Genomic DNA, 25,491 nt, shown 5'->3' on the forward strand with positions numbered 1-25,491 from the left:
CCAGACAGCTGAAGTGGAATTAACCAGGAGGTGGTCTCTGTACAGAGCCTGAAAGGGAGGGGGAGGGAGTAGGTCCAGTTCTGCTAAATGCTCCAATACTGAGCACCTCTTCTGTGTCCACTGCACTGTTGATACAGGGAACAGCAAGAGTAAGGCGCAGGTCCTGTGCTGGGAGAACTTAACATCTAGGACAGCTGGTAACACACTGCTCTGATTCTCCACTCTTCTCAGAATTCTTTATGATCTTTTCTCTCCTCTCTTAACATTCTGCACCCTTACCTGGGCACCACCCAAGACAAGCGTGCAGTGGCTGACAGCCCACATCCTCCCCATCACATTTTACTTCCGCAGCCCTCCCAGGCCACCGGGATGCATGTTTCACTCACTCTGCTGCAGCTCTACCAAGAGGGCTCCTTGTTTTGCAAAGCAGTTCCACCCGCCCCTGCCCAAGGTGCGCATGAAGCACTGGCTGGTCCGTGCGGCTTTAATTCTCCACCCTAAACCATTTACAAACACAGTATTGTTCTCGTATCAGCAAGACTTTTTCTAACAGGATCCATGAGATGAACCAGGAAAGCCTCCAAACACCTATCAGGTTATTTACCCCCAGAACTTCACCAGCTTCACTTGTAGACTGGAAAAGGAGAATACGGATTTGGTATTTGGAGCAACCTAAGCTGCTGAGAAAGCTCTCACCTGCAGTCTCGTTTCCTGTCATCAACCCCAGCTTTCAAATCCTTATCTCTTGGCAAAACAAACAAACAAACAAAAAACATTATTTCAAAGCCAAGCCAATGTGAAAAGAAGGTGTCATCTTTACCTCCAGTGGGCGACATATGGTGAATGTACACTTTGCCATCCCTGATGCTGTCTGGAGTGACTGATATCAAGTGGTCCTTCCATACTTTGATCCGGTTGGAAAACCCAATGATACTGAAATGGTCCTGGGGTCGGAGGTCATGGAGAATCGTGAAGAGGGCATCCTTGGTCTAGGCAAACACAAAAGCAAAACCAGTCACAGCCGCTCACGTAAGTCCACTTGTCCCCTGTTCTAGAAACCGCCCCCCCCAGGAACAATGTCAGGGTTCAAATTCAGTGTCAGCTATGTAAAGGGCACTTGGCTGAATGTCAAGAAATTGGTTACCTGGCTGGAAAAAATGGTATAAAGATGTTACGGTTGTAGACACGAGTGAATCAGTGCTGAATGCTACATCCTGCCACGGTGCTTTGGGCCTCCGCGTCTCCACAATTGCTGTTCTCTTGACCCCAGATGTTCTTCCCCACCACCCTACCTCCATCTTTCACTTGACAAGCCCCTCATCATTCTTAAGAGCCAGGCAAGTGTGCAAATCCTCTGTTCAAAATTTTTCTAACTTCCCTGAAGAGAGCTGATCATTCCCTCCCTTAGGCTGGCAAAGCCCTCAACGCATTCCTATTATAAAGCACACATCACACAATGATGATGATTGTTTTATCTCCTTCCCTTACTCGGTTGTGAGTTCTTTGCAGGTGGGTCTCCTTCATCTTCCTATCACCTAGTGACAAGAAGGAGGTGCTAGACAAAGGTGAGGCAGGTGAATGAATGAATGAATGAACATTTAATGAATTATAAAATTAAAGGCCCAAATAATAAATACCACAGGAATTGAAAAGATTATTACTGTGGACTGGAGTGACATGAGTGAGGCTTTAGACAGAGGAATTTGAGGATGAGATTTAAAGAATACCTTGAAAGAACTGGAAGGACATTCTTCTTATTATTAGTTTTTTTTATACAAACTCTCACTCTGTCACCCAGGCTGGAATGCAGTGGCACAATCTCAGCTCACTGCACCCTCTGCCTCCCAGGTTCAAGTGATTCTCCTACCTCAGCTTCCTGAGTAGCTGGGATTACAGGTGCACGCCACTATGTCTGGCTAATTTTTGTATTTTAGTAGAGACAGGGGTTTCCCCATGTTGCCCAGGGTGGTCTCGAACTCCTGAGGTCAGGCAATCCACCTGCCTCAGCCTCCCAAAGTGCTAGGATGACAGGCGTAAGCCACTGCACCGGGCTTGGAAGGGCATTCTGAAGAGAAGGAAGGTGGTTTGAGCCAAACCAGAAAGTAATACAGGTGAGATTGGGGATGCTAACTGATAACAGGTATGCACTAAAGTCAGCTGTGACACATAGAAAGAAGAAAGAAGCCATATGACCTGAAACCAGAAACACTCTAGGGGCCTAGAAAAGGTTTCTATAGTAATCCACACACACTGTAAGCAAACCCTGTCTTCCCAAGCAGCACTGTTGTTAGACACTTAGAGGCTCAGCATAGGAGGTCAGGGACTTTCATTATATAATGACCATGAAAGGACATCTGGCACCTTTATGAAGGTGAAGAGCACAGGCTTCAGGGCCAGCTGTCACCCTTGAGGCTGGGTTCATCCCCGACTCTCCGTGGGGCCCTGGGGCCCTGAGCAGTAAGCTCCCTCATTTACTTGCTCTCTGATATCACTGAGCCCAAGTTACCCCATCCATAGAATCAGGACAGTAATAGTACCTGCCTCATCAGGTTGTCATGAGGATTAAATCAGGATCGAGATGAAAAGGGCTCTGAGCAGGGCCAGGCACACAATCAGAGTTCTAGATGGGTTTGCTGTTACTTGCTGGCTGGTGGAAAGCCCCGGCAGAGCTTAAGAGAAACGGTGAAGTCAGGAGTGGTGGTTTCCAGAAGGACATGTGCTAAGGAGCTCTGGTCCACCCTCAAAACACGCTGTAGGTCTCTTCCCCGGTTCATGACTCTTTGCCTTTCCTCCTTCCCCAGGTTCAGACAGATGGCCCCGTCGGCCTCTCTGGCTGGGTGAAATAACCACTGCTTTCGTATCCTTTCCCTCCGGAATTTTCTCTCTTCCTTACTCCTCAGCCTCCTTTCAATCCTGAATCCAACTGCTCATCCCATATCCCACTGTCCAACTTGAATTTTGTAGGAACCTCAAATTCTACTTCAGAAAACTAATCTCAATGCATCTATTTTTAAATCTGCACATTAGGCCAGGTGCGGTGGCTCATGCCTCTAATCCCAACACTTTGGGAAGCCGAGGCAGGCGGATCACTTAAGGTCAGGAGTTAGAGACCAGCCTGGCCAACATGGCAAAACCTCATCTCTACTAATAATACAAAAATTAGCCAGGCATGGTGGTGCACACCTGTAATCCCAGCACTTTGGGAGGCCGAGGTGGGTAGATCACTTGAGGTCAGGAGTTTGAGACCAGCCTGGCCAAAATGGTGAAACCTTGTCTCTACTAATAATACAAAAAATTAGCTGGGCATGGTGGCACACCTGTAATCCCAGCTACTCAGGAGGCTGAGGCAGGAGAATCACTTGAACCTGGGAGGCGGAGATTGCAGTGAGCCGAGATCGTGCCACTGCACTCCGCCTGGGTGACAGACTGAAACTGTGTCTCAAAAAATAAATAAAACACATCTGCACATTATATTTTTTTCTGTAGGGCTAGTAAACTAAGAGTTTCTAGGCTGAGCAAACGTTCGCCTAACTTTCTCCCTGTGGGTTTTTGCTAAAGTAATGTTCCTCCACTTCTCAGCACTTCTTCATTCCCAGGCTGAGAAAGCAATGGAGTTGATGGTATCATTAGAAGGATGATGATGACGACGCTGACGATATTAACAGCTTGCATTTCCTGGGAGCTTCCTACTCCCCAAGCATCTGCTGAGTGTACAGGCTCTTCCTCTGTTGAGGTGATCAATTCTAAATCTTACAAGCCACCTGAGGGAAAGTAACTATTAGTATTCCCATTTTACAGATGGGGTAACCGAGGCATGGAGTGGCTAAGCATCATGCTCCACAGGAGACTGGATTAAAATGCAGGGAGTCTGACGTCAGGGACAGCATGTGCACCAACGGCAGCAGAATCTGCAGCCCCAGGACAGCTGGAGCCGAGATTACTCAGAGCTGTCACCCTTTAAATGTGCAGCAAATTTGGGGATCTCTTCCAAGTCCCTGTATGTTGATGGGCTCTGTTTATTTCTTTGTTTCTTTTGCTCCATTTCTGGCATCAATTAATGTATCCATCTCCTGTAACATCCTTGCAGAAGGCACTCAGGTGCCAGGCGCAGTGGCTCACGCCTGTAATCCCAGCACTTTGGGAGGCTGAGGCCGGCAGATCATTTGAGGTCAGGAGTTCAAGACCAGCCTGGCCCATGTGGTAAAACCTTGTCTCTACTAAAAAAATACAAAAATTAGCTGGGCATGGTGGCACGCACCTGTAATCCAGCTACTTGGGAGGCTGAGGCAGGAGAGTCACCCGAACCCAGGCAGTGGAAGTTGCAGTGAGCTGGGATCACGCCACTGCACTCTAGCCTGGGCGACAGAGCGAGACTATCTCAAAAAAAAAAAATGAAGGCACTGCAGGATTTTTGCACCTGCCCAGGGACAAGAACAATGAACATATTTCATTAAACCCACCTTCTCATCCTACTGAAGAATGCAACAAGTTCTTCGGGGAGAAAAGAACAGCAATGGAGTGCTCCTTTCCATTCCCAGGGCTCGGAGACCTCCACTATTCTCCATTCTCTCCTCTGCTATTCCCTCCTCCTATCCCCCGACACTCTGCTTGTTCAGAGGGGCTGACTGCAGCGGTTTCCTGTCCTCTCCCATGCCTGGCTCCCACCCCCAGGAAATGTGTCAAAGTATTCCATGCAAATAAACAGAATCCACACCCAAGATGTGCCAGCACTCTGCAGAAGACATTGTCAAGTCTATGCTGTTCCCTCCTTGAAACTCCTCCTGCTCTGGCTTCTCCGGCTCCTCCCTGGAGGGGATTGGTGCTCCCCTGGGCTTTGCTGTTGTCCACCCTCCCCCCACCTGCTGGCCTTTCAGGGTGAGTCACACGGTCCTTTTCTCAGCTGAGGTTCTCAGCTCCAGGTGACATCATCCATCCCCATGGTGCCAACTACCATCGTCATCTGTGAACTTCCAGGTTCATCTCTGGAGCTGGCCTCTCTTGCTCCATCCAGACTGACCTGCCAACCGTTTCTCCCTGCATGTCCCACAGGTAGCTCAGACTCGACTAGGTGGAAAATGGAACCTTCATCTTTTTAAATCTCCCTCTCCTCTGCTGCTCTCTGTCCCGGGACAGAGGACACTGCAACCTTCACCCGTGGTCCAGGGCGGAAGCCTGGACGTCAGGCCCTCACATCCTTCAACACCACCCTGGAATTCCAACTCCTCTCCCTAAATATCCCTGTGTACTTTTTCTTAATACAAAAATATTACTCATTTTTTGAAAGATCAGAAGAAAAACATGTACAACTCACATCATCACACCTACCTAGAGACAACCACTACTAAAATGCTGGTGTGCCACACACCACTCCAGAAACATCCCCAGCTGTGTGCGTGTGCATGTGTGATTTTAAAGGAAGTGGGATCATATAATACAGATATTGTGCTGTAAAGTTTCTCTTTACTGTAACATATCATATACGGTTTTCATGTCAATGGAGAAATGTTTGCCACGTCATTTTAACAGCAACCCAGCATCCTCCCACACGCATCCACCATGTTTTAATATTTTGGAATATTTGAGCAGCGCTGCTGGGAAGCTCATTATCCCCATGTCTTTGTGCCCAAGACTCTTCCCTTAGGATAAATTCCCATACTTGGAAGTGGAGCGACAAAGGGCTTGTGCTCTAGGAAGGACCTAGCGTGGCCCTGCATTACTGCCACGTGGATTTTCAACCCTCCTCTCTTCAAAGCCTTCCATGGCCCCTAGCTGCCGTCAGCATAAAGTCTAATGTCTCTTATTTTATTTTATTTTATTTATTTTATTTGAGATGGAGTCTTGCTCTGTCACCAGGCTGGAGTGCAGTGGCGCGGTATCCTCCGCCTCCCGGGTTCAAGCAATTCCCCTGCCTCAGCCTCCCGAGTAGCTGGGCTTACAGGCACACACCACTATGCTCAGCTAATTTTTTGTATTTTAGTAGAGACGGGGTTTCACCATGTTGGCCAGGATGGTCTCAATCTCCTGACCTCGTAATCTGCCTGCCTCGGCCTCCCAAAGTGTTGGGATTACAGGCATGAGCCACCACGCCTGGCCTAATGTCTCTTTTTGGATACAAACTCCTTATTAAAATAAATGGTCCTGGTTCAAATCCCTGTCTTTTATTTCCTGCTAGTCTGCCCCAGCTATCAACAATAAGGTCTGATTCGCCCACACCCAGCTTCCCTAAACCCACCCTGCTTTCTCATGACTTCCTGTGGTGGCACCAGGAGCTGCCCTCCTTCCCCGCCTTCCCTACACGTTGAGCTATGGCCACCCTTCAAAACTCACTTGATATGTCCCCTCCTTGGTGAGGCCATTGCTAACTCAACAGTGAAGACAGGTGACAGCTCCATCCCCGATGCCGCACTGGCTGACACGTACCCCAGCTACAGGATGTCCACGCTGTGCCGCCATGACTCCTGCAAGCTCTTTCCTTCCCCAAGACCCTTGCACCTGCTGTTTCCTTTCCTTGGAGCTCCCTTCCTCTTCCTCTCAGTCTTTGCTGCTGCAGGTCCCTTTTTGTCCTGCAATCCTGGGTTTACACATGATCTTCCAAGAGAGCCCTTCCCTGCCTCCCAGCCCTGCCCACCATTCCCCAAAGCATGGGCCCCCGCTCTCTCCTTTCACATTGATAGAGAGAATGTCCTTCTCTCTCTGTGCATTGACTGGTCTGTCCATCTCCAGTCTATGCTTTTGTGTGCAGGAGCTTTTTCTGTTTTATTTATTTATTTATTTATTTATCTATCTATCTATCTATTTATTTATTTATTTATTTAGATGGAGTCTTGCTTTATCGCCAGGCTGGAGTGCAGTGGTGCGATCTCGGCTCACTGCAACCTCCGCCTCCTGGTTCAAGCAATTCTCCTGCCTCAGCCTCCTGAGTAGCTGGGGCTACAGGCACACGCCACCATGCCCAACTGATTTTTGTATTTTTAGTAGAGACAGGGTCTCACTATGTTGGCCAGGATGGTCTCGATCTCTCAACCTGATGATCCACCCACCTTAGCCTCCCAAAGTGTTGGGATTACAGGCGTGAGCCACCACGCCCAGCCCAGCCACTTTTTCTGGTTTATTATTGTATATTTATTATTCTATATTTAATACCCAGCAGTGCCTGGCACATAGGAGATGCTTGACAAATGTGTTCTGAATAAGTGAGCAGTGAATAAATGATCCATCTGTCACACTGGACAGGGAGTTCCTCAAAACAGCCATCCCCTTGCCCTGCTCCACCCTCCCAACATGGTAGCATTTTGTACATTGCAGGATTTTAGTAAATATCTGCTGTATTATTAAACAAATGAGACAGAGACAGACAAAGAAGAACAGAGAGAGAGGAGACAGAGACAGACAGACAGAACACTCAGGGACAGAGAGAAAGAGACAAACAGAAAGAGTAGTGGAAAGAGGAAAATAGACGGGAGGGGAAAGAGGAAAATAGAGGGGAGGTGAATGCAAGGGACATGAGACACAGCCCAGCCCTTGAGAACCTAAGACAGACACTACTGAGAAAGAGGATGTGCAGGAAGCTCTGAGCTGCCTGATAGACAAGCTGCAGTGATGATCAATAACTCAGAGAACTGCACTCCACAGGCAGGGGTGGCCTCAGCCAGGGCGCTGGGCCCTTCTCACTCTGGTTCCTCCTGGGCTCCCTGCCCTTCCTCTCACTTAGAGCCAGCACAGCCTGTGTGAGCATCAGACAGACCCTGTGCACTCACAGTCCAGGTGTCCCCACCCAGGAAGGAGTGAAAGTGCTGGCTGGCATGAGAGGGACAGCAGCATGCAGTGGCGGTGGTGGGGCAGTGCTGGGGTGCTGGGGTGCTGGGCCCGGTTCTCAGGCCCTCCTGAGAGTCTCCATGCTGCACGCTGCTGGGCCCAGAATGGTCAGGCTGCATGGGGGCCTGCCAGGAAGGCCACCCGTGGCAGAGCTGCTGCTTCAGCTGCTGGCATCCTTGGGGATCCTTCACAGTGTGCCAAGGAGCTCCAGAGGGACCCGCCTAGTTCTTAAGCCGGCATTTTTTTTTCCCACATGATGGATATTCTGCTTTAGGAAGAGCTATTCAATCTCTCTACCCTCCTTCCCTCAGCTCAGCAGCTACAGGCTCCTTATGACCTTGTAAGGCCTCAGCTGCAACTTGTCCTTGTGTGCACCAGGGAAGGCAGCCCAGGCACCTCCCGGTGGCTCCATTCCCACTCAAGAGCCGTGTGGATGGACTCCTGCCCTCATTCCAGAGGGGCAGGCACTAACTCCTACAGACTGCAGCCACCCAGCCCCACTCACCCCTGCAGACTGCAGCCACCCAGGCCCACTCACCCCTGCAGACTGCAGCCACCCAGCCCCACTCACTCCTGCAGACTGCAGCCATCCAGCCCCACTCACCCCTGCAGACTGCAGCCACCCAGCCCCACTCACCCCTGCAGACTGCAGCCACCCGCTCCACTAACCCCTGCAGACTGCAGCCACCCAACCTCATTCACCCCTGCAGACTGCAGCCACCCGGCCCCACCAATCCCTGCAGACTGTAGCCACTGGTTCTGTTAACCCTTGACTTGCCTTCCCACCTCCAATGGGCTGAGCAGCCAAGAGCTCTGCTTCCTGTGTGAGGCTTAAGAGGAAAGAGGAGAGGAGCATCCACACAGAAGGGTTCATGTGAGGGGCTGGAGTTGCTCTTTCTGCACATCGTGTTCAGATGCTGAAGACGAACTGAAATGCAGTCAGACTCTGCCAGGAGCACAGTCCAGAGAACAGGGTAAGCGCATTCCAGACAGATCAGAGGATGCCCAGAGAGGCAGAAGATGTGTCCTCTGAGCCTGTACAGAGGAAAACGGAACATCACTTCAGGGACTGGACAAGACCCCAGTTCAGAGTCCTTCCCAATCCTGAGGCTGCATGATCGTGGCTAGGAAGAGCTGAAGACTCTTCCAGTGCAGGTGATGGACACAGCTGGTCACCACTTACCTCAATGCCCTTTCCAACTAACTAGGCCTGAAGGAAGAGACACTGGGCACCCTAGGAAGCCACGCTCCTGTCCTCCAAGCTCCCTCTAGGGGCCTTCCATGCTAGAAAGAGGCCAGCCTGCTTGAGACAGGTACCCCCAAAACATACATGTTGGAATCATGAAGTTAATTCCTTAAAAGATGACCACAGGGGGCTGTAGAAATGTCTTCCCTGGAGATCTTTTAAAACAGGCATATAAAATGTATGATCATATGTATCGCAGTTTTCATGGAGATGAATATAATCAGGGTACAGGCCTGATTCACGAGGGGATTAAGTGTCTGACTTTAGAAGGCCACTCTTGCTTTTTGGGGCCATAAGAAGAGTTTCCAACTCATTGTCTTTATGCTCTTGGACAAGGACAAGGGCTTCTTCGGGGTGGAAACCAAGGGGATGGGGTTCGGTTCACTGCCTGACAACTCCTGGCTGGGAAGCCAGTGGGGAGGAATTAGCCAGTCTTGGGGAGAGTGGGAGATCAGGAAGAGGCAGGAACACCAAGCCCCTGTGCCTAGGAGATAAACATAAGGGGCACCTGTGGGCCTCACTGAGGAGGAAAACGGTTCTTACAGAGGTAAACCCACAAGAGGCCCTTCGGGTTTCCCCTGGGGGGTCCGTGCGAGTTCCTAAAAGCACAATCCATAATGAATGGGTGTCATCTCTGGTAACACAAGAGGACAAGATGCAGACATGGGTTCACATGTCATCAGAAGAGATCTTTTAAAAATTCCAGGCTAGGAGCAATGGCTGTGGTCCCAGCTATTCAGGAGGCTGAGGCAGGAGGATCGCTTGAGCCCAGCAGTTTGAGGCTGCAGTGAGCTATGATCATGCCACTACACTTCAGCCTGGGCAACAGAGCGAGACCCTAGCTCTAAAATGTAAATAAATAAATAATAAAATTAAAATTGAAAAAATAAAAAAATACCAGATTATGTTTGGACTGAAGGGAGATTTTGAAAATCGCACCCAGATACACTTAGTAACTGGAAAGAATATACTTCTTACTATTCGGGTACTGAAGACATACCTTGGCCTGGATGCAGGCATTACACAAGATTCCTTCTAACCCTAGTTATCCAGAGTCACAAAGGATAGAGATTACTCTGTTTAAAACTATTTTATGGTGATGAATTCCTCTTCTTATACGTACTTCACTTGGGTTAAAAGAACAAAAACCTATTTGCTTTAAAAACACTATCTTAGAAGTCCATTCCAGCTCTGTCTTAGGTTTACTATTAAGTAATTTCTTTTAATTTCTTTCTATTTAAATTCTTCCAGGCACAAGGCAGGACATAAATAAATATAAGTAAACTCTGGCCGGGTGTGATGGCTCACATCTGTAATCCCAGCACTTTGGGAAGCCGAGGCGGGCGGATCATGAGGTCAGGAGATTGAGACTATCCCGGCTAACATGGTGAAACCCCATTTCTACTAATAATACAAAAAATTAGCCAGGCATGGTGACACGTGCCTGTAGTCCCAGCTACTCGGGAGGCTGAAGCAGGAGAATCGCTTGAACCCATGAGGCACAGGTTGCAGTGAGCCGAGATCACGCCACTGCATTCCAGCCTGGGCAACAGAGCGAGACTCTGTCTAAATAAATAAATAAATGTAAACTCTATTTCAGATTCTCCATCCCTTCCGTACAGTTGGCAATGGTCTTGCTTGTTCTAGCGGATCTTTGGGGAGGAAGATTACAGAATCTCTTTAATGGTGTCTGTCCTGCACACCACAGGCCCTGCATGAAGCTGCGCTGGGAACAAGAGATAGGGTCTTCCTTTGTCTTCCTTTCCCTCTCTCCTATAAAGCTGAGCCCAAGGAGCTTCAGGCTCTTGGCGCAACCCTCACAGGGGTAAGCATTCCATTGCATTAACTACCATGCCATGAATGACCAGTAAACATTTCCCAAGTAGAATCGCGTCTAATAAGACCCTCAGAGGGGAAGTCAAGGGAACCCACGGAAGAGCCAGCTGCGGCTCACGGCTTCCTCCCACTTCCATCGGGTACCCACGATGCAACTTTTCTCAAACCATATTTGATGGGAACTAACCCCGACACAAAAGGCTCTTGTGCCACAAACCCTAGGTTTCTGGGCATAAGACAAGGAGAACCCATGACATCACAGATGAATCCAAGTTCAAGGAAACTCAGCATTAGCCTTTCCATGCCTCCTGCACAATGATCACGCTGTTCTCCTGAGTGGCACCATCACTTGCCTCAGTCTAAAATGTTTACCAGGGAGTTGACATTTTCCTTCCCATTGATCCACAATGTTCTTTTGAATGAGCCTAAGAGAAAGACCTAAGATGAACAACTTAAAATAATCCAGTAAGGGCCGGGTGCAGTGGCTCACGCCTGTAATCCCAGCACTTTGGGAGGTCAAGGAAGGACGATCACCTGAGGTCAGGAGTTTGAGACCAGCCTGGCCAATGTGGCAAAACCCCATCTCTACTAAAAATACAAAATCAGCCGAGCATGACAGTGCATGCCTGTAATCCCAACTACTCGGGAGGCCGGGGCAGGAGAATCACATGAACCCAGGAGGTGGAGGTTGCAGTGAGCAGAGGCCACGCCACTGCACTCCAGCCTGGGTGCAGAATGAGAAAAAAAAAAGAAAAATCCACCAAAGAAACCAAAGACCTTCTGAAAGCCTGATTTGGGCCATGGAAGAAAATCATGATGAGCAAATGAAAACAGCCCTAAGTTTCTGAAAGGTAATTTTGGAAAATGAAATATGCCCAAGACAGGCTGTAGTGACAAGTCAGCCTTTGTCCTTTCTAAGGTGGGCAGAGGCCATGGACACCAGTGGGGAGGGGGCAGGTGTCTGTACTGTCCTTGGGTCTTCCTGACCCAGCAGGCAGGAGGTCCTCAGTGCCCCTTGGTGGGTGGTGGTATGGCCCCGTCATCATGCCATCTGAAGGAACCAACCAAAATAAAAAACTATCTGTGACTTCATCAAAGTTCACAACAACAGATTCTTACTGCAACCTGAAACTTCTTGCCTAAGCCCACAGTGAGGAGAATGGAAATGTCTGCCTTCCCAGCCTCAGATCTGTCGCCCCCTCTGTACCCCCACAGACACCCATACACAGCATGGTCCCAAGTCACCTTGGAGTCACCCCTTCTGTACCCCACAGACACCCATATACAGCATGTTCCCAAGTCACCCTGGAGTCACCCACTCTGTACCCCACAGACACCTGTACACATCATGGTCCCATGTCACCTTGGAGTCACCCACTCTGTACCCCACAGACACCCGTACACAGCATGGTCCCAAGTCACCTTGGAGTCACGGTCATGGCTGAGACCAGAGTAGCCATGACTTGCCAAGGGATGTCCCCAGGCCGTGGGTATCCACTAAGCCTCAGTGGGGGTATTCCAAGTCCATAGTATTACAAGATTACAAAAACTTATTCTATAAAAGGTAACATAAACTTATGTTACATTCTGCAGGTCATTCAGTAATTTGAAGGAAGCTTTTCTGAAATCTTACTGTGACTGACCCACCAAATAATCAGATTTTTTTTTTTTTAAATCCCCAGTCTTAGGAGTAAGGCAATAAATTGAGTAAGAAGAACCAGTTCTCCATAATGTATTTGGGTCCATATCATTGTTGTACTTCTAAAAAATCTAGCAACAGATTGGCTCCCAAGAAGAAATCAAAACATTACAAAAGAATGTTACTCCGTTGACTATAGTGTAAGAGTGTAAGTAACACTTCAGGGGGTTATGAAAATGCCTAAAGGAAATCAACGATCGTGCAATGCCAAGTTCCTTTTGTTGCCCCTCTGCTATAAATACCTCCTGAAATGAACCACATTATATAATTCATATTAAAAATAAAAATGTTTAATTGTAATAAACAGAAGATAACCAAAAAAGGTGTCTCTGTCAACAAGGGAAATCTTGTTGCAAGAAACTAGAACGATTTTTCTACTGGCCAAAATATTTTTTGGAGAAATGGCAGAAACTAATCAGCTTTCTTCATAAAATGGAAAATTTGGGATAGAAGTCATACGTCTTCAAATATTTTAAAACAGTTTAATGAAATTTCACTTAGAAGTAAATGTAGAAAACATTTTTCTTTGGTCTCAACATTTTAACATTCACATTGCCAAGAAAAGCGTATTTCTTCAATTAAGCAAAATCACAGGGCTCCTATATTTTAAAATATATTATTTTAAGCTACTACACTTTCATTTACTGCTTAAAGTCTCCTTTCAAATGCTCTTTGAATGCAGTATTGTGCTATATAATATCGCAACTCTGATTCAAAATACTTATTTGCATATATGTTTACCCATCTATGTAAAAATATAAACAAATTATTTCTTCATAGCGAGATAAAAAGCACTTTTATTGTAAAGTTTCTAAATACCAATACCACTTCAAGACTGGTTCTAAAATAGAAAGATTGCTAAAGATTAAATTCTGGCTAAAGTCAGTCTTAACTTTTTTTAAAAAGGCTGAATAGGTTTAGATATTAAAACATTTTTTGCAATATAAACAAAACTAATTCCATTAATCGTTGTGTTTGCACAACATTATTCTAGCTTGAGAAGTGAACTGTCTCATCTTAACCCTCCGCTTATGTTAAGGTTAGTTATCTAATGTTTTGACTTTGCTTTGACAAGTGTATCAAACATTTACCTAATCATGTCATTGTACGTTTTTCTGAAAAGCTCTTTGCCAATAATATTTCTGCTATTCTTTACGACAGAGTAGGCAAATCCATTTTTTATACTTGATGTGTAAATAACTCAGGGCTAGAAATAGTTTTTTTCCCACTTCTCTTCATGTGGAAGGTCAGTACTTCAGAGGATTTACATTCATTGTCAATTCCATACTTCTCATTCTAGCCAAGAACACAGCCTTAGCACATAGGCTTGACAGCCTTGACAAGAACCCAGCCTATCTCTAACTCTTGGCTCCAGGTGAACCCCAGGCGTGGCTGCCTGCTCTAATAGGAAGTAAGAGGATGATGCTGACCAAGAGAGGTTCAACTCTGTGTGTAACTGGTATCTCCCATCCGCTGTTCTGACATGCTAACTGATAAAATGATTGAGTTCTTGGTTTCTCACTCCTGGTCTAAATCTGAAGTTTATATTGTCCTACTGCAGGTCTGGATTCTAGATCCTCGCATGTTTCATTGTACAGGTGTTTTGGTGTCAGGCTGTCCATCTGCCTTTGACCTGATCACCTTTACCTTTCCCTTTCCCTTAAGTTCTCATGATTCCTCTCTCCCTGGCTTTGGTCCATCCTATGCCTCTCACTATAAATTCCCACAGATGTGTCTTCACAAACATCGAGAACATGAAACACAAGGATATGGACAGGCTGGGAAAAAGCCATGCTCCACGTAAAATCATGGAACAATTATGTAAGAAGTAAACATACCATATCAACAAACGTAGATTGTATATACAAGAAAATATTTAGAGGAAGTGGAGTCCCCTCCACCAGGCAGGGAGAGTGACACTGTTCCTGGGTATCTTTCCATCTTCCCAGACTCTTAGTTAAGGTCACCCATGACACCAATGAGACTGGAGAGGGAGATTTCTGTTGTAAGAGGGAAGAAATTATAAAAACGGGTGAACTTAACTGTTGAGGATTGAGAGGTGCTCTGGTTACTTTTTCTTGTCTTCCTTATATATGCTAGATTGGATGTGGATAGCTAGACAGTCCAGAGCAGAGAAGGCAGTAGAGGCTTCTTAGATCTATGGGAAAGAAGGGTTAAGTAGAAACCTCACATCTCTTCCTACTCTCTCTGGCTCAATTACCTAAGGAAGAAAAGCAAAATGGCCTCAGAACTAAGTTCTAACCAGTCACAAAGGGTGTAAGTTGGCTGAAGTTTCAGATGTGCTCCATATCTCAGAAATCTGAGCCAGTGGACAGGATGCTGGGGGGAGAATAATTCCAATGCTGTGACTTAATCTGACCTCTGAAACCCCATTTTCCCACCTGGTCCCCCGAAACATGCTTCTGTCTTCTTCTGGGTATTTTCCTTCAGTCTAGCACATTCTCAAAGTGACCACAACTGTCTCCTGAACAGCTCTGAGTACTAGGTCCCTTCAGCCCACTGCTGCCATCAACCCAGCCCTGCCAAGCCCACCAGAAATGAGCCTGGTCTCTCCTCCTGGTTATTTGTCTTGTTACCTTAGCCTTTGCCTTCCCCTTCGACTTACACGTGCACCTAGAAGAGATGATTGGGAAATAACTAATTATCTGACTTAACATTTGGTTAATCAGAACATCCTTCTTCAAGCTAAGAATTCGGCAAAGCCTAGGGGTACACAAGGGATGTTTTGGGTCCCCCTAAATTCAAAGGTTGAAATCCTAACCCCCAAGTGATGGCACCAGAAGGTGGGGACTTTAGGAGGTAATTAGGTCATGAAATTAGAGCCCTCATTGTTGGGATCAGTGCCCTTATAAAAGACCCCAGTGAGCTAGCTAGCTACTCCCTTCCACCATGGGAGGACATGGGGAGAAGTTGTGTCTATGAACCAGAAGGTGGGCCCTCCCCAGACACAGAGTCTGTTGGCATCTTGATGTTGGACTTTCCAACCTCTAGAACTGTGAGAAATAGATTTCTGTTGTTTATAAGCTACTCAGTCTATGGCACATGGTTATAGTGGCCTGAATGGACTAAGACACAGACTATGGCACCGCCAAATATAACATTTTTTGCTACCAGTGGGGAAAGAGCTCTTAGTTGTTATTAATTTTAATTTGACTCCCCTCTCCCCACAAATTTTACTTATCCATCTTTCTTGAAACATCAGCAACCGATGTCATTTGGCAAACTGTAGAAATGTGCATGATGACCACATCTAAGCAAAAGTGGGAGATTTCAGAGCATCAAAGGAACAGTGTCTAAAACAGTGACTGTGAGAACTTCCTCTTCTTTACTCCAATTCAGAGAGAGGACCGGCCCAATGGGGTTCTTGGAGGTCAAGAATGCCAAATGTCAAGTGTTCATATCTGGGGAGGGTGACTGCTTTGTCCTCACAGAAACAGATCTTCCAGAGCCAAATTCAAGGAGAGTTTGCCAGGCCATTGTTAAATCATAAACACTACTGCACTGAGGACTAGCTGAGGCTTTGCTTTGCCAGGCCTGTCTCTCTCTCAATGACACAAGTCTGCTCCGTAGGAACTCTGAACACTCTTAGCAGCATCAGCCTCCCTCCTGGTATCCAGTAGCCAGCATCAAGCAGGTCATATCTCCAACCTCTGCGTGACCTGCTTCTGGGGGCCCTTCCAGGTGGTCCCAGGAATGCATGTGAACACCCCGTGATGGGGAACGCCACCACACAGGGCTGACAGCCAACCCTGAGCAGCAGCTTTTCTCAGAACAACGGCTACCCTTAGAGTACTAAATCCCCTCACCAGAATTTCTCTTCATTGATTGTAGAATTGTTAATCACATGCATATCACCCACTTTTCCTCCTACCAAATCTGATACACTGTAAGGCTCAGTTTTTGTTTCGTTTTTTAGATGCAGTCTCCCTCTGTCGCCCAGGCTGGAGTGCAGTGGCTCAATCTCAGCTCACTGCAACCTCTACCTCCCACGTTCAAGCGATTCCCATGCCTCAGCCTTCTGAGTAGCTGGGACTACAGCCGCGTGCCACCACGCAGGGCTAATTTTTTGTGTTTTTTATTAGAGACAGGGTTTCACCATGTTGGCCAGGCTGGTCTCAAACTCCTGACCTCAGGTGATCCACCTGCCTCGGCCTCCCAAAGTGCTGGGATTACAGGTGTGAGCCACCATGCCTGGCCTAAGGCTCAGTTTTTGGCCTTTCATCCTCCCTCTCTCTCTCCTCTTCCCTTAAGGAGTTTTATCCATTCTTCAGCTACAACATCTGTTTTGGGGTCTCTCTCAAGTCCACAACTCCAGGCTTTCTATCTGAATACCTTCACCACCCCACTGTCATTTCAGTCTTAATCTGCTGAAAACTCAGTACATAATATTTGGTATGGTTTGCCTGTGTCCCCACCCAAATCTCACCTTGAATTTTAATCCCCATAATCCCTACATGTCAAGGGCAGGACCAGGTGCAGGTAACTGAATCATGGACGCAGTTTCCCCCAGGCTGTGATAATGAGTGAGTCTCACGAGATCTGATGGTTTTTTAAGCATTTGGCATTTCCCCTGCTTGCACTCACTCTGTCCTGCTGCCCTGTGAAGAAGGTTCCTGCTTTTCCTTTGCCTTCTGCCATAATTGTAAGTTTCCTGAGGCCTCCCCAGACATGCGGAACTGAGAGTCAATTAAATCTCTTTCCTTCATAAATTACTCACTCTCGGGTATTTCTTCATAGCAGTGTGAGAACAAACTCATATAATATTTTTCTCTCAAATCAGCTCCTCCTCTAGGATTTCCTACTTCCACTCAGGGTTCCAAAGTCTCAAGAATCTTTGTTTTTTACTCTATCCAGCTAATTACCAAGCCACACTGATTCTTCTTTAGTAACAGCTCCATAGTTCTTCCTTCTTCCACATTCATAGTCACCACTCTGGCTCAAGTTCCTTCTTGTGGGGCATATGCTCTCATTCCATGCAGGCTCCCCGTGTCTCACAGCTTCTGTGTCCTATTTGTCTTACCAACAGCTGTGGCCCACAAATTACATTCCTAGAGCACTTCCAGCTGTATGGCTCCTTCCATCAGCCACTGAAGAAATCCTACACCTTAGCATCATGTAAACAACTAAATCCCACCTCTGAGTTTAGCTGCAGCTGTAGCACATAGTTCTGTGCAAGCTCAAACTCACCTCACACTCTCAGAATCTCTGCTAAAAAATGCATGGTATATCCATCTAATGACATACTATTCAGCAATAAAAAAGAATGAAGTACGGATGCACACTATGACATGGCTGAACCTGGGAGGTATCATGCTACGTGAAAGCAGCCAGGCACAAAAGGCTGCACACTGTATAACTCTATTTATACGAAATGTCTAGAATAGGCAAATCCAGAGACAGGAAGCTGACCAGTAGTAGTCAGGGGATAGAAAAAGGGGTGAATGAGCAATGACTGCTAATAAGTGTGGGGGTTCTTTGGGGGATGATGAGATGTTCTAAAATTAGATAGTGGTGATGGTTTCACAATTCTCTGAAAATACTAAAAGCCACTGAATGGTATGCTTTAAAAGGGTGGCTTTTATGGTCTGTGAATTCTATCTCAACAACGCTGATACGGTTTTGTTTTTTGTTTGTTTGTTTTTGAGAAGGAGTCTCGCTCTGTCATCCAGGCTGGAGTGCAGTGGTGCGATCTCGGCTCACTGCAAACTCTGCCTCCCGGGTTCACGCCATTCTCCTGCCTCAGCCTCCTGAGCAGCTGGGAGTACAGGCCCCACCACCATGCCCAGCCAATTTTTTTGTATTTTTAGTAGAGACGGGGTTTTACCATGTTAGCCAGGATGGTCCCGATCTCCTGACCTCGTGATCTGCCCACCTCAGCCTCCCAAAATGCTGGGATTACAGGCGTGAGCCACCGCGCCCAGCCTGATAATGGGTATTTTTGAAGTGCGTGGCATGACTGTCCCTTGGTCTGCGTGGACTGCCTCCTTGTGTGTTTTGTGCTGTTGTGTTGTGAGCGTCTTCTCAGAGGGGCTTTATCCAGGGGAATCCCCTGCAGCATAAGTTGGTGCCATGGCCCTGCAGGAGCTTCCCAGGCACCTCCAGGTTCTCCCTGGCCCAGAAGCCCTTGATGGGTAGATTATCAGAGTTCCTTGATTCCACGGTAGTGTACATTCAATCACCTGCACATGCTTCCAGGCTATTTGATTTGGGTCCCATGGTTATAAGGGAAGTCTTCCCTTGCCCCCCAACCTCCAAGGCCAAACAGAGTTTGGCAACCTTCTATGTTGTCTTCCTGCATCAGCGGGCAGAGGTTTCCTCTGCCTACTCTCCCCTAAGGGTGCAGTCCTTTGATGGAACCAGCTTCATCAGGAGTCTCAGGTTCAACCCCCCACCTCAGAGCGCCCAAGTTCTCATCTGCTGTTCCCACAGGGTCATGAAAGCCTCAGGCCCGAGGACCCAGCGACTGGTAACTCTCCTAGGGGATATCACTTAACTCACGTGCTCCACGTTTTCCTTCTCCATCCTCTTCTCATTCTGAGACTCTTAGACTGCGTCTTCCTTCTCCATCCTCTTCTCATTCTGAGACTCTTAGACTGTGTCTTCCTTACCAGCAAGATGTGTTTCAATTTACCTCCTTTTCTAAATGTTTGTATCAAGAAGTTTTTAAAGTTATCTAGTCCAAAACATGACCCAAACCTTCACACTATAGCATATTCAGCCTTCTTGCATGCTTCGTGGTTTTCCCCAACCAAGAATTCACTCATTCTTTTCCTGCCAAGAAAATTGTATCCCATCTTCAAGAACCAGTTCCTTTTCCATCTCCATCATTAATCTTTCCCTATCTCAAGTTCTTCCTCTCCCCTACAATCCTTTCCACTATCTATGTTAGTTTTTTGAATAATGTATGATTGTTCCATTTTTTTTTTCTTTTTTGAATGGAGTCTGTGTCGCCAGGCTGGAGTGCAGTAGTGTGATCATGGCTCACTGCAACCTCCACCTCCTGGGTTCAAGCGATTCTCCTGCCTCAGCCTCCTGAGTAGCTGGGATGATAGGTGACCACCACCACACCCGGCCAATTTTTGTATTTTTAGTAGAAACGAGATTTCACCATGTTGCCCAGGCTGGTCTCGAACTCCTGACCTCAGATGATCTGCCCCTCTTGGCCTCCCAAAGTGCTGGGATTACAAGCGTGAGCCACTGGGCTTTGTCTATTCTGTGTTTCTTTTCCCCAGCAAAATTCTAAAGTTCTCAGTGAAAGTGACTTAGGGCTGATGCCTTTAGAGACACGCTTTCTCCTGCCTCCACGCTTTGTACATGTCATGCATCTCTCTCATTCTGCTTAGATCCAATCCCCCTCTTCTCATGCCACCCACTCAATTAACTTCTAAGAGGCCTTTGAGACTCACCCAACTATGCCCTCCTCTGAGAATCATTCATCATCCCCTACTCTCCCACTGCTAAAAAGAACTGATCACCACCCCATCACGCAACTACTGGCCCTTACATATGCCCTATTACACGGAGCACTCCCTATATAATTTTTGCCTGACTTTCTCTTCTTCTCTGAGCTTCTTGTGAGGAAAGGCTGTGTCTCATTTATCTCTGTGTCCCCCATACCTAGCACCCGCCCCCAACAGCCTATAACCCATATTTGTTTCATGTTTGGAGAATCTAAAATCTAGAGTTAAAGCCAAAGTGGGAAGCTGAGTGACAGTCAGGCATCCCGAACCTGAGAAGTGGGGGATTGTGCTATCAGGCAACGCCAGCGCTTAGGAATTTTACCCAGTTGCAATTTCAATCAGCCAGCCAAGACTACACAATCCCTGAGTGACAAAGCATTCTGACACTGATAAGCACTTCCACGTTTCTTATCTCATTTAATTCTCTTTGACTTGTAGTGTTTATCTCACTGTTACTTGTAGCAAAGTTTCGTTTCAGCCCCTATCTAGCCCTTTACAGAAAAAGTCTGCCAATTCCAATTTGGGACTTAAGTGAAAAACTGGGAAACCAGAAAGGGGGAAACTAGGCTTTTCTGTGATTTCCTGGCGCCACACTTTCCGTTGCTCACAGCAAGGCTGCAATCTGAGCAGGTGATGCCGGAGCACCCCAAGCTCTATACTGACAAGTGTCTCTTTGTATGACAGCCACAGAGTGCCCACATTCAGAGATACTCCACATTTCAATAACATGACCTCATTTTATAACAGATGCGCGCAAGGTTGCAGAGAAAAGGGAATGCTTATACACTGCCCGTAGGAATGTAAACTACTTCAGTCACTGTGGACAGCAGTCTGTTGATTTCTCAAAGAACTGGAAATGGAGCTCCTATTCAATCCAGCCACCCCATTATTGGGTATATACCCAAAGGAATAGAAATCATTCTACCATAAACGCACACATATGTATATGTTCATTGCAGCACTGTTCTCAAGACCAAAGACATGGAATCAACCTAAATGACCATCAGTGGTGGACTCGATAAAGAAAATGTGGTACAAATATACCATGGAATACTATGCAGCCATAAAAAAGTATAAGATCATGTCTTTTGGAGCAACATGGATGGATCTGGGAGCCATTATCCTAAGCAAATTAACCCAGGAAGAGAAAAACAAATACTGTATACCCTCACTTATAAGTGGGAGCTAAACATTGAGTACACATGGACACAAAGAAGGGAACAGACACTGGGGCCTCTTGAAGGTGAGGGTCGAAAAACTACCTCTCAGGTACTGTGCTTATTAGCTGGGTGATGAAATAATCTGTACACCAAACCCCCTCAACACACAATTTATCCATATAACAAACCTGTATATGTGCCCTTAAACCTAAAATAAAAGTTTAAAGGAAAAATAAATAAAATAGGACCTCATTTTACCTTTAAGATATACTTCATCTGGGTAAATCTTAACTACCTCAACAACAGCAATAAATTTTTCAATGGGTGCCTCGAATTTATTTTAAATTATCTGTATTATCATTGTTGGAGAGCAATTTTTTTTCTCGAAACTAAAAATTCAAGCTTTCACTCATGGCCTAGGGAAAAAATATTTTGCCCTCTGTCCATCATTTATTACCTCATATTCTGAGTCAGAGACAAAAACCAGTTTTCCTCACTGTCTTCTGCTTCCTGCCTCAAGTCTCAAATCTCTGTTTTGCAGTGTTTTCCTGAAACACGTATCTGCGGGTAGCAACGTCTTGACAAGGGCAGCCCAGTAGACGAGAATAAACACAATCAACTGGCATGTAACTCAAGGTCATTTTGATGAGTCCTTGCTCTAGACAGGTGTCAGCAAACTGTGGCTCAGGGGCCCCGCTGCTGCCTGCTTTTAGTAAATAAGCTTTTACTGGTACACAATCACACCCATTTCTTTGCATATTGCCTGTGGTTGTGCTCTTGTCACAAGGAGGACAGATCTTGCATCCAACAGCAGAGTTGAGTGGTTACAACAGAAACCATCTGGGGGCCGGGCGTGGTGGCTCATTCCTGTAATCCCAACACTTTGGAAGCCAAGGTGGGAGGATCGCTTGAGTCCAGGAGTTCAAAACCAGCCTGGGTAACATAGTGAGACCCTGTCTCTACAGAAAGAAAGAGGAGGGGAGAGGGGAGAAAGCTTAGAAAAATGAATCTTCAGCCTGGCGCTGTGGTTCATGCCTGTAATCCCAGCACTTTGGGAGGCTGAGGCAGGTGGATCACCTGAGGTCAGGAGTTTGAGATCAGCCTGGCCAACATAGTGAAACCCCATCTCCACTAAAAATACAAAATTAGCCAGATGTGGTGGCACATGCCTGTAATCCCTGCCTACTCGGAAGGCTGAGGCAGGAGAATTGCTTGAACCCAGGAGGCGGAGGTTGCAGTGAGCTGAGATAACACCATTGCACTCTAGCCTGTGCAACAAGAGCGAAACTCAGTCGCGAAAGAAGAAAAAAAAAAATCTGGTCCGCAAAACTTAAGATGTTTATCGTCTTCCCCTTTACAAAAGAGTTTGATGACAATGGCTCCAGAAAGCCAAAAAGGGAAGCTAGACTCTTCTGATATTTCCTTCTGGTATTTCCTGGGGCCTTGCTTTCAGGTGCTTAAACAAGGCCTAGACCTGAACAGGCAAAGCAGGTGGACCCGACGCTCTCTGTTGTTGATTTTCATTTGCATGATAGCCACATAGCACTTGCCTTCTGATACCCCTTCTCCCAGTCTTTCAGGCATGCTCTCACTGGGCAAGCTTGCATCCTCCTGCTTTCTGAGCACCTTCATTTGTTCGGGGATTTCTCTCCCCTAACCAGATGGCAAGCCCTCAGAGGCCCTCTGGGTCCCGCAGCTCATGCCGAGCTTTCCTCCAGGCTGCTCGGTGAATCTGACTGCCTTCTTTGATCTCCGTCGTTTAATTTTTGTTTGTTTGAGACAAGGTCTGGCTCTGTTGCCCAGGCTGGAGTGCAATGGCGCCATCATAGCTCACTGCAGTCTCCACCTCCTGGGCTCAAGCCATCCTCCTACCTCAGCCTCCTAAGTAGCTGGGACTACAGATGTGGGCCATCATGCCTGGCTAATTTTGTTTATCTTTTTGGTACAGATGAGGTCTCACTATGCTGCCCAGCCTGGTCTCGAACTCCTGGGCTCAAGCCATCCTCCCACCTCGGCCTCTCAAAGTGCTGGGATTACAGGCATGAGCCACCATACTTGGCCTGGATCCTCTCTTTTGAAATGTGGCAGATCCACATAGTTTGAAGAGGGCAGCTACAATGTCACACTGTTGGACATCATTGGACTTGACAGTCACCCAGCTTGCCCGAGCCACTTTGCCTCAGTCTACATTTCTGCCATCTGCACGCACACTCAGATGTCACTTGCCCAATCCACATCATAAAAGGGAAAGAAGTTTGCCTCCCTATACATGCCCAAGGAGTGCTTAATGTTAAATAATAAAATGTTGCTCAATAATTCTATGAATCAAAGCTGAACAGCTTCATGAGTTTTTCACAATACTAGCCTGCTGGCTGGCACCTCTTTGAGTAGGTGACATCTGTGTGCACTCACCTGAGATGGCAGCACTGTCCTTCACATTACTTGGTGACAAAAAGAGCCTCAAAGCTTGAGAAGTGGTCTACAGACCACCACTGTGTTATGGTCCATATATGATGTTATGGAGAAGTGCTTCAGGTAAGGCTGATCTGGGCTTGAATCCTAACTTTCCTACTTATAACTTTGTGTATTTCAGCATAATTACATCATCTTTCTGGTCTCCACCTTCCCATGTATAAAACAGGGATAGCAATTGTTTACTTCACTGGATGGCTGAAAGATTAAATGAAGAAACGCACATAAAACCCTCACAGCACTTGATACGCACTGATCACTCAATGGTAACTACTGTGCCTCAGAAAAATGCGGGATACATTTATTGTTTGTGGGCTGGTAGTTTGGCAGCAAATGTCATTACCCACTGTGTGTGAAGAGTTGGGAATGCATATTGTAATGATCAAACACAAGATGTTCCCCAAGTCCATGGAGCTTACAAATTATTCACCTGTAAGGTTACACATGAAATATCCAAATAGCTCTTGGGAACCCAATTTTGGACAGCAAGGGAGAAACCGATGTCCTAGAGCATAAAGTAAGCCTGTGAGTGAAGCAAAATCGACATGCAGATCCCAGTTCTCCTACTCGTTAATTCACGTTTGCCCTCATTTTAACTTGACTAATTCACGTTTGCCCTCATTTTAACTTGACAATTACAGATAAGAAACATGCATGACCCTCTAAATTTGTCAACTAAATAAAATGGAGAAAGGAAGACAAGCTTCAAAGGCTACATGGGAACCCAGAATTGGCACAGAGGGACACAGAGTGTGGGAACAGGTTTGAAGACTATTAAAGCATGGAAAACATCTGGTAAGTGATCCATTCATCACCGCTTGGTTGCCAAAGAGGGTCCCTTAGCCAAGTTCTTTAATATGAATGTGAAAGCAGTAGATCTAATTCTATAGATCAGGGAAAGGAAAGACAAGAAAGTGGACACCATGGTCAAGGAAAAACATATTCTTAATGCTCCCAAGGACTACATGTCGGTGTGCAAATGTCAATGCTTTAAGCATGCAACTCACAAGAAAAAAAGAAGCCTTCCCTGATTACATTTTTCTCCACCTCTCCCCCCGCTTTTTTTTTTTTTTTTTTTTTTTTGGCTCTTCTCAGCTCCCATTCTCACCAAGAAGTTTTAGCTCAAATTGGGAGGTAGAAACCCTGCCTGACCCAACACCAGAGCCATCTTTCAACAAACTCATCTGCAAAAGCACACGGGAGGGAAAACAGCAAAGCTACGTGCCAGGAAATCTCAGGCAGCTCTGTTGCTGTTCCCAAGCCAGGCAGGTCCTGGCTTCCAGGATCATGTTCCCACTGGGATTAGGACAAGAACCAGAAAATGCCAGAGGCACACAGCTTTGGGGGCTCCCCAGGTGCCAATATACCCCTTACCGAGAATATTTTTTTAAGGCTGAATGGTCTTTACAGCTTTTTCTAAATCAATAGTTCAAGTAATTATTAAATGCCAACTACGTGTCCTACATTGCAATAAATGCAGCAAGGTCTTTCAGGCCCGTCAAAGATAAGGGGAGCCAAGAACATCGGGAATAACAGTGAATGGTTCTTAATAGAATCCATGTGGATGCATGACAAATGTCCCACATTGCCAAGCCTGTTGACACAATATGAAAGCCCTTTGCTTGGGGTAATTGTCCTCTTCACCAATAGACATAACATCATATACAAGACTCTTCAAAGAGCCAGCTAAGCTTTTCACTTAGTACTGTGGCCTTGGAGAAGCTGAGAACTGCAAAAATAGTCGGCAGTTTTCAAAACCACTCAAGGCAGCGAGGGGCTTTC

General features: G+C 46.5%; 1 protein-coding gene across 2 annotated transcripts in view; it reads right to left on the reverse strand.

Annotated features, from left to right (window-relative positions):
- ITIH5 (inter-alpha-trypsin inhibitor heavy chain 5) overlaps window positions 1-25,491 on the reverse strand; it is a 109,428-nt gene that overhangs the window by 24,983 nt on the left and 58,954 nt on the right. For both annotated transcript variants that reach the window (XM_054436167.2, XM_054436168.2), the window contains exon 8: window positions 821-989. In XM_054436167.2, the coding sequence (XP_054292142.1) occupies window positions 821-989 (169 nt within the window). The remainder of the gene's footprint in view (window positions 1-820; window positions 990-25,491) is intronic.

This window comes from Pongo pygmaeus, chromosome 8 (assembly GCF_028885625.2).
Source record: "Pongo pygmaeus isolate AG05252 chromosome 8, NHGRI_mPonPyg2-v2.0_pri, whole genome shotgun sequence".
In the NCBI taxonomy this organism is placed as follows: Eukaryota; Metazoa; Chordata; class Mammalia; order Primates; family Hominidae; genus Pongo; species Pongo pygmaeus.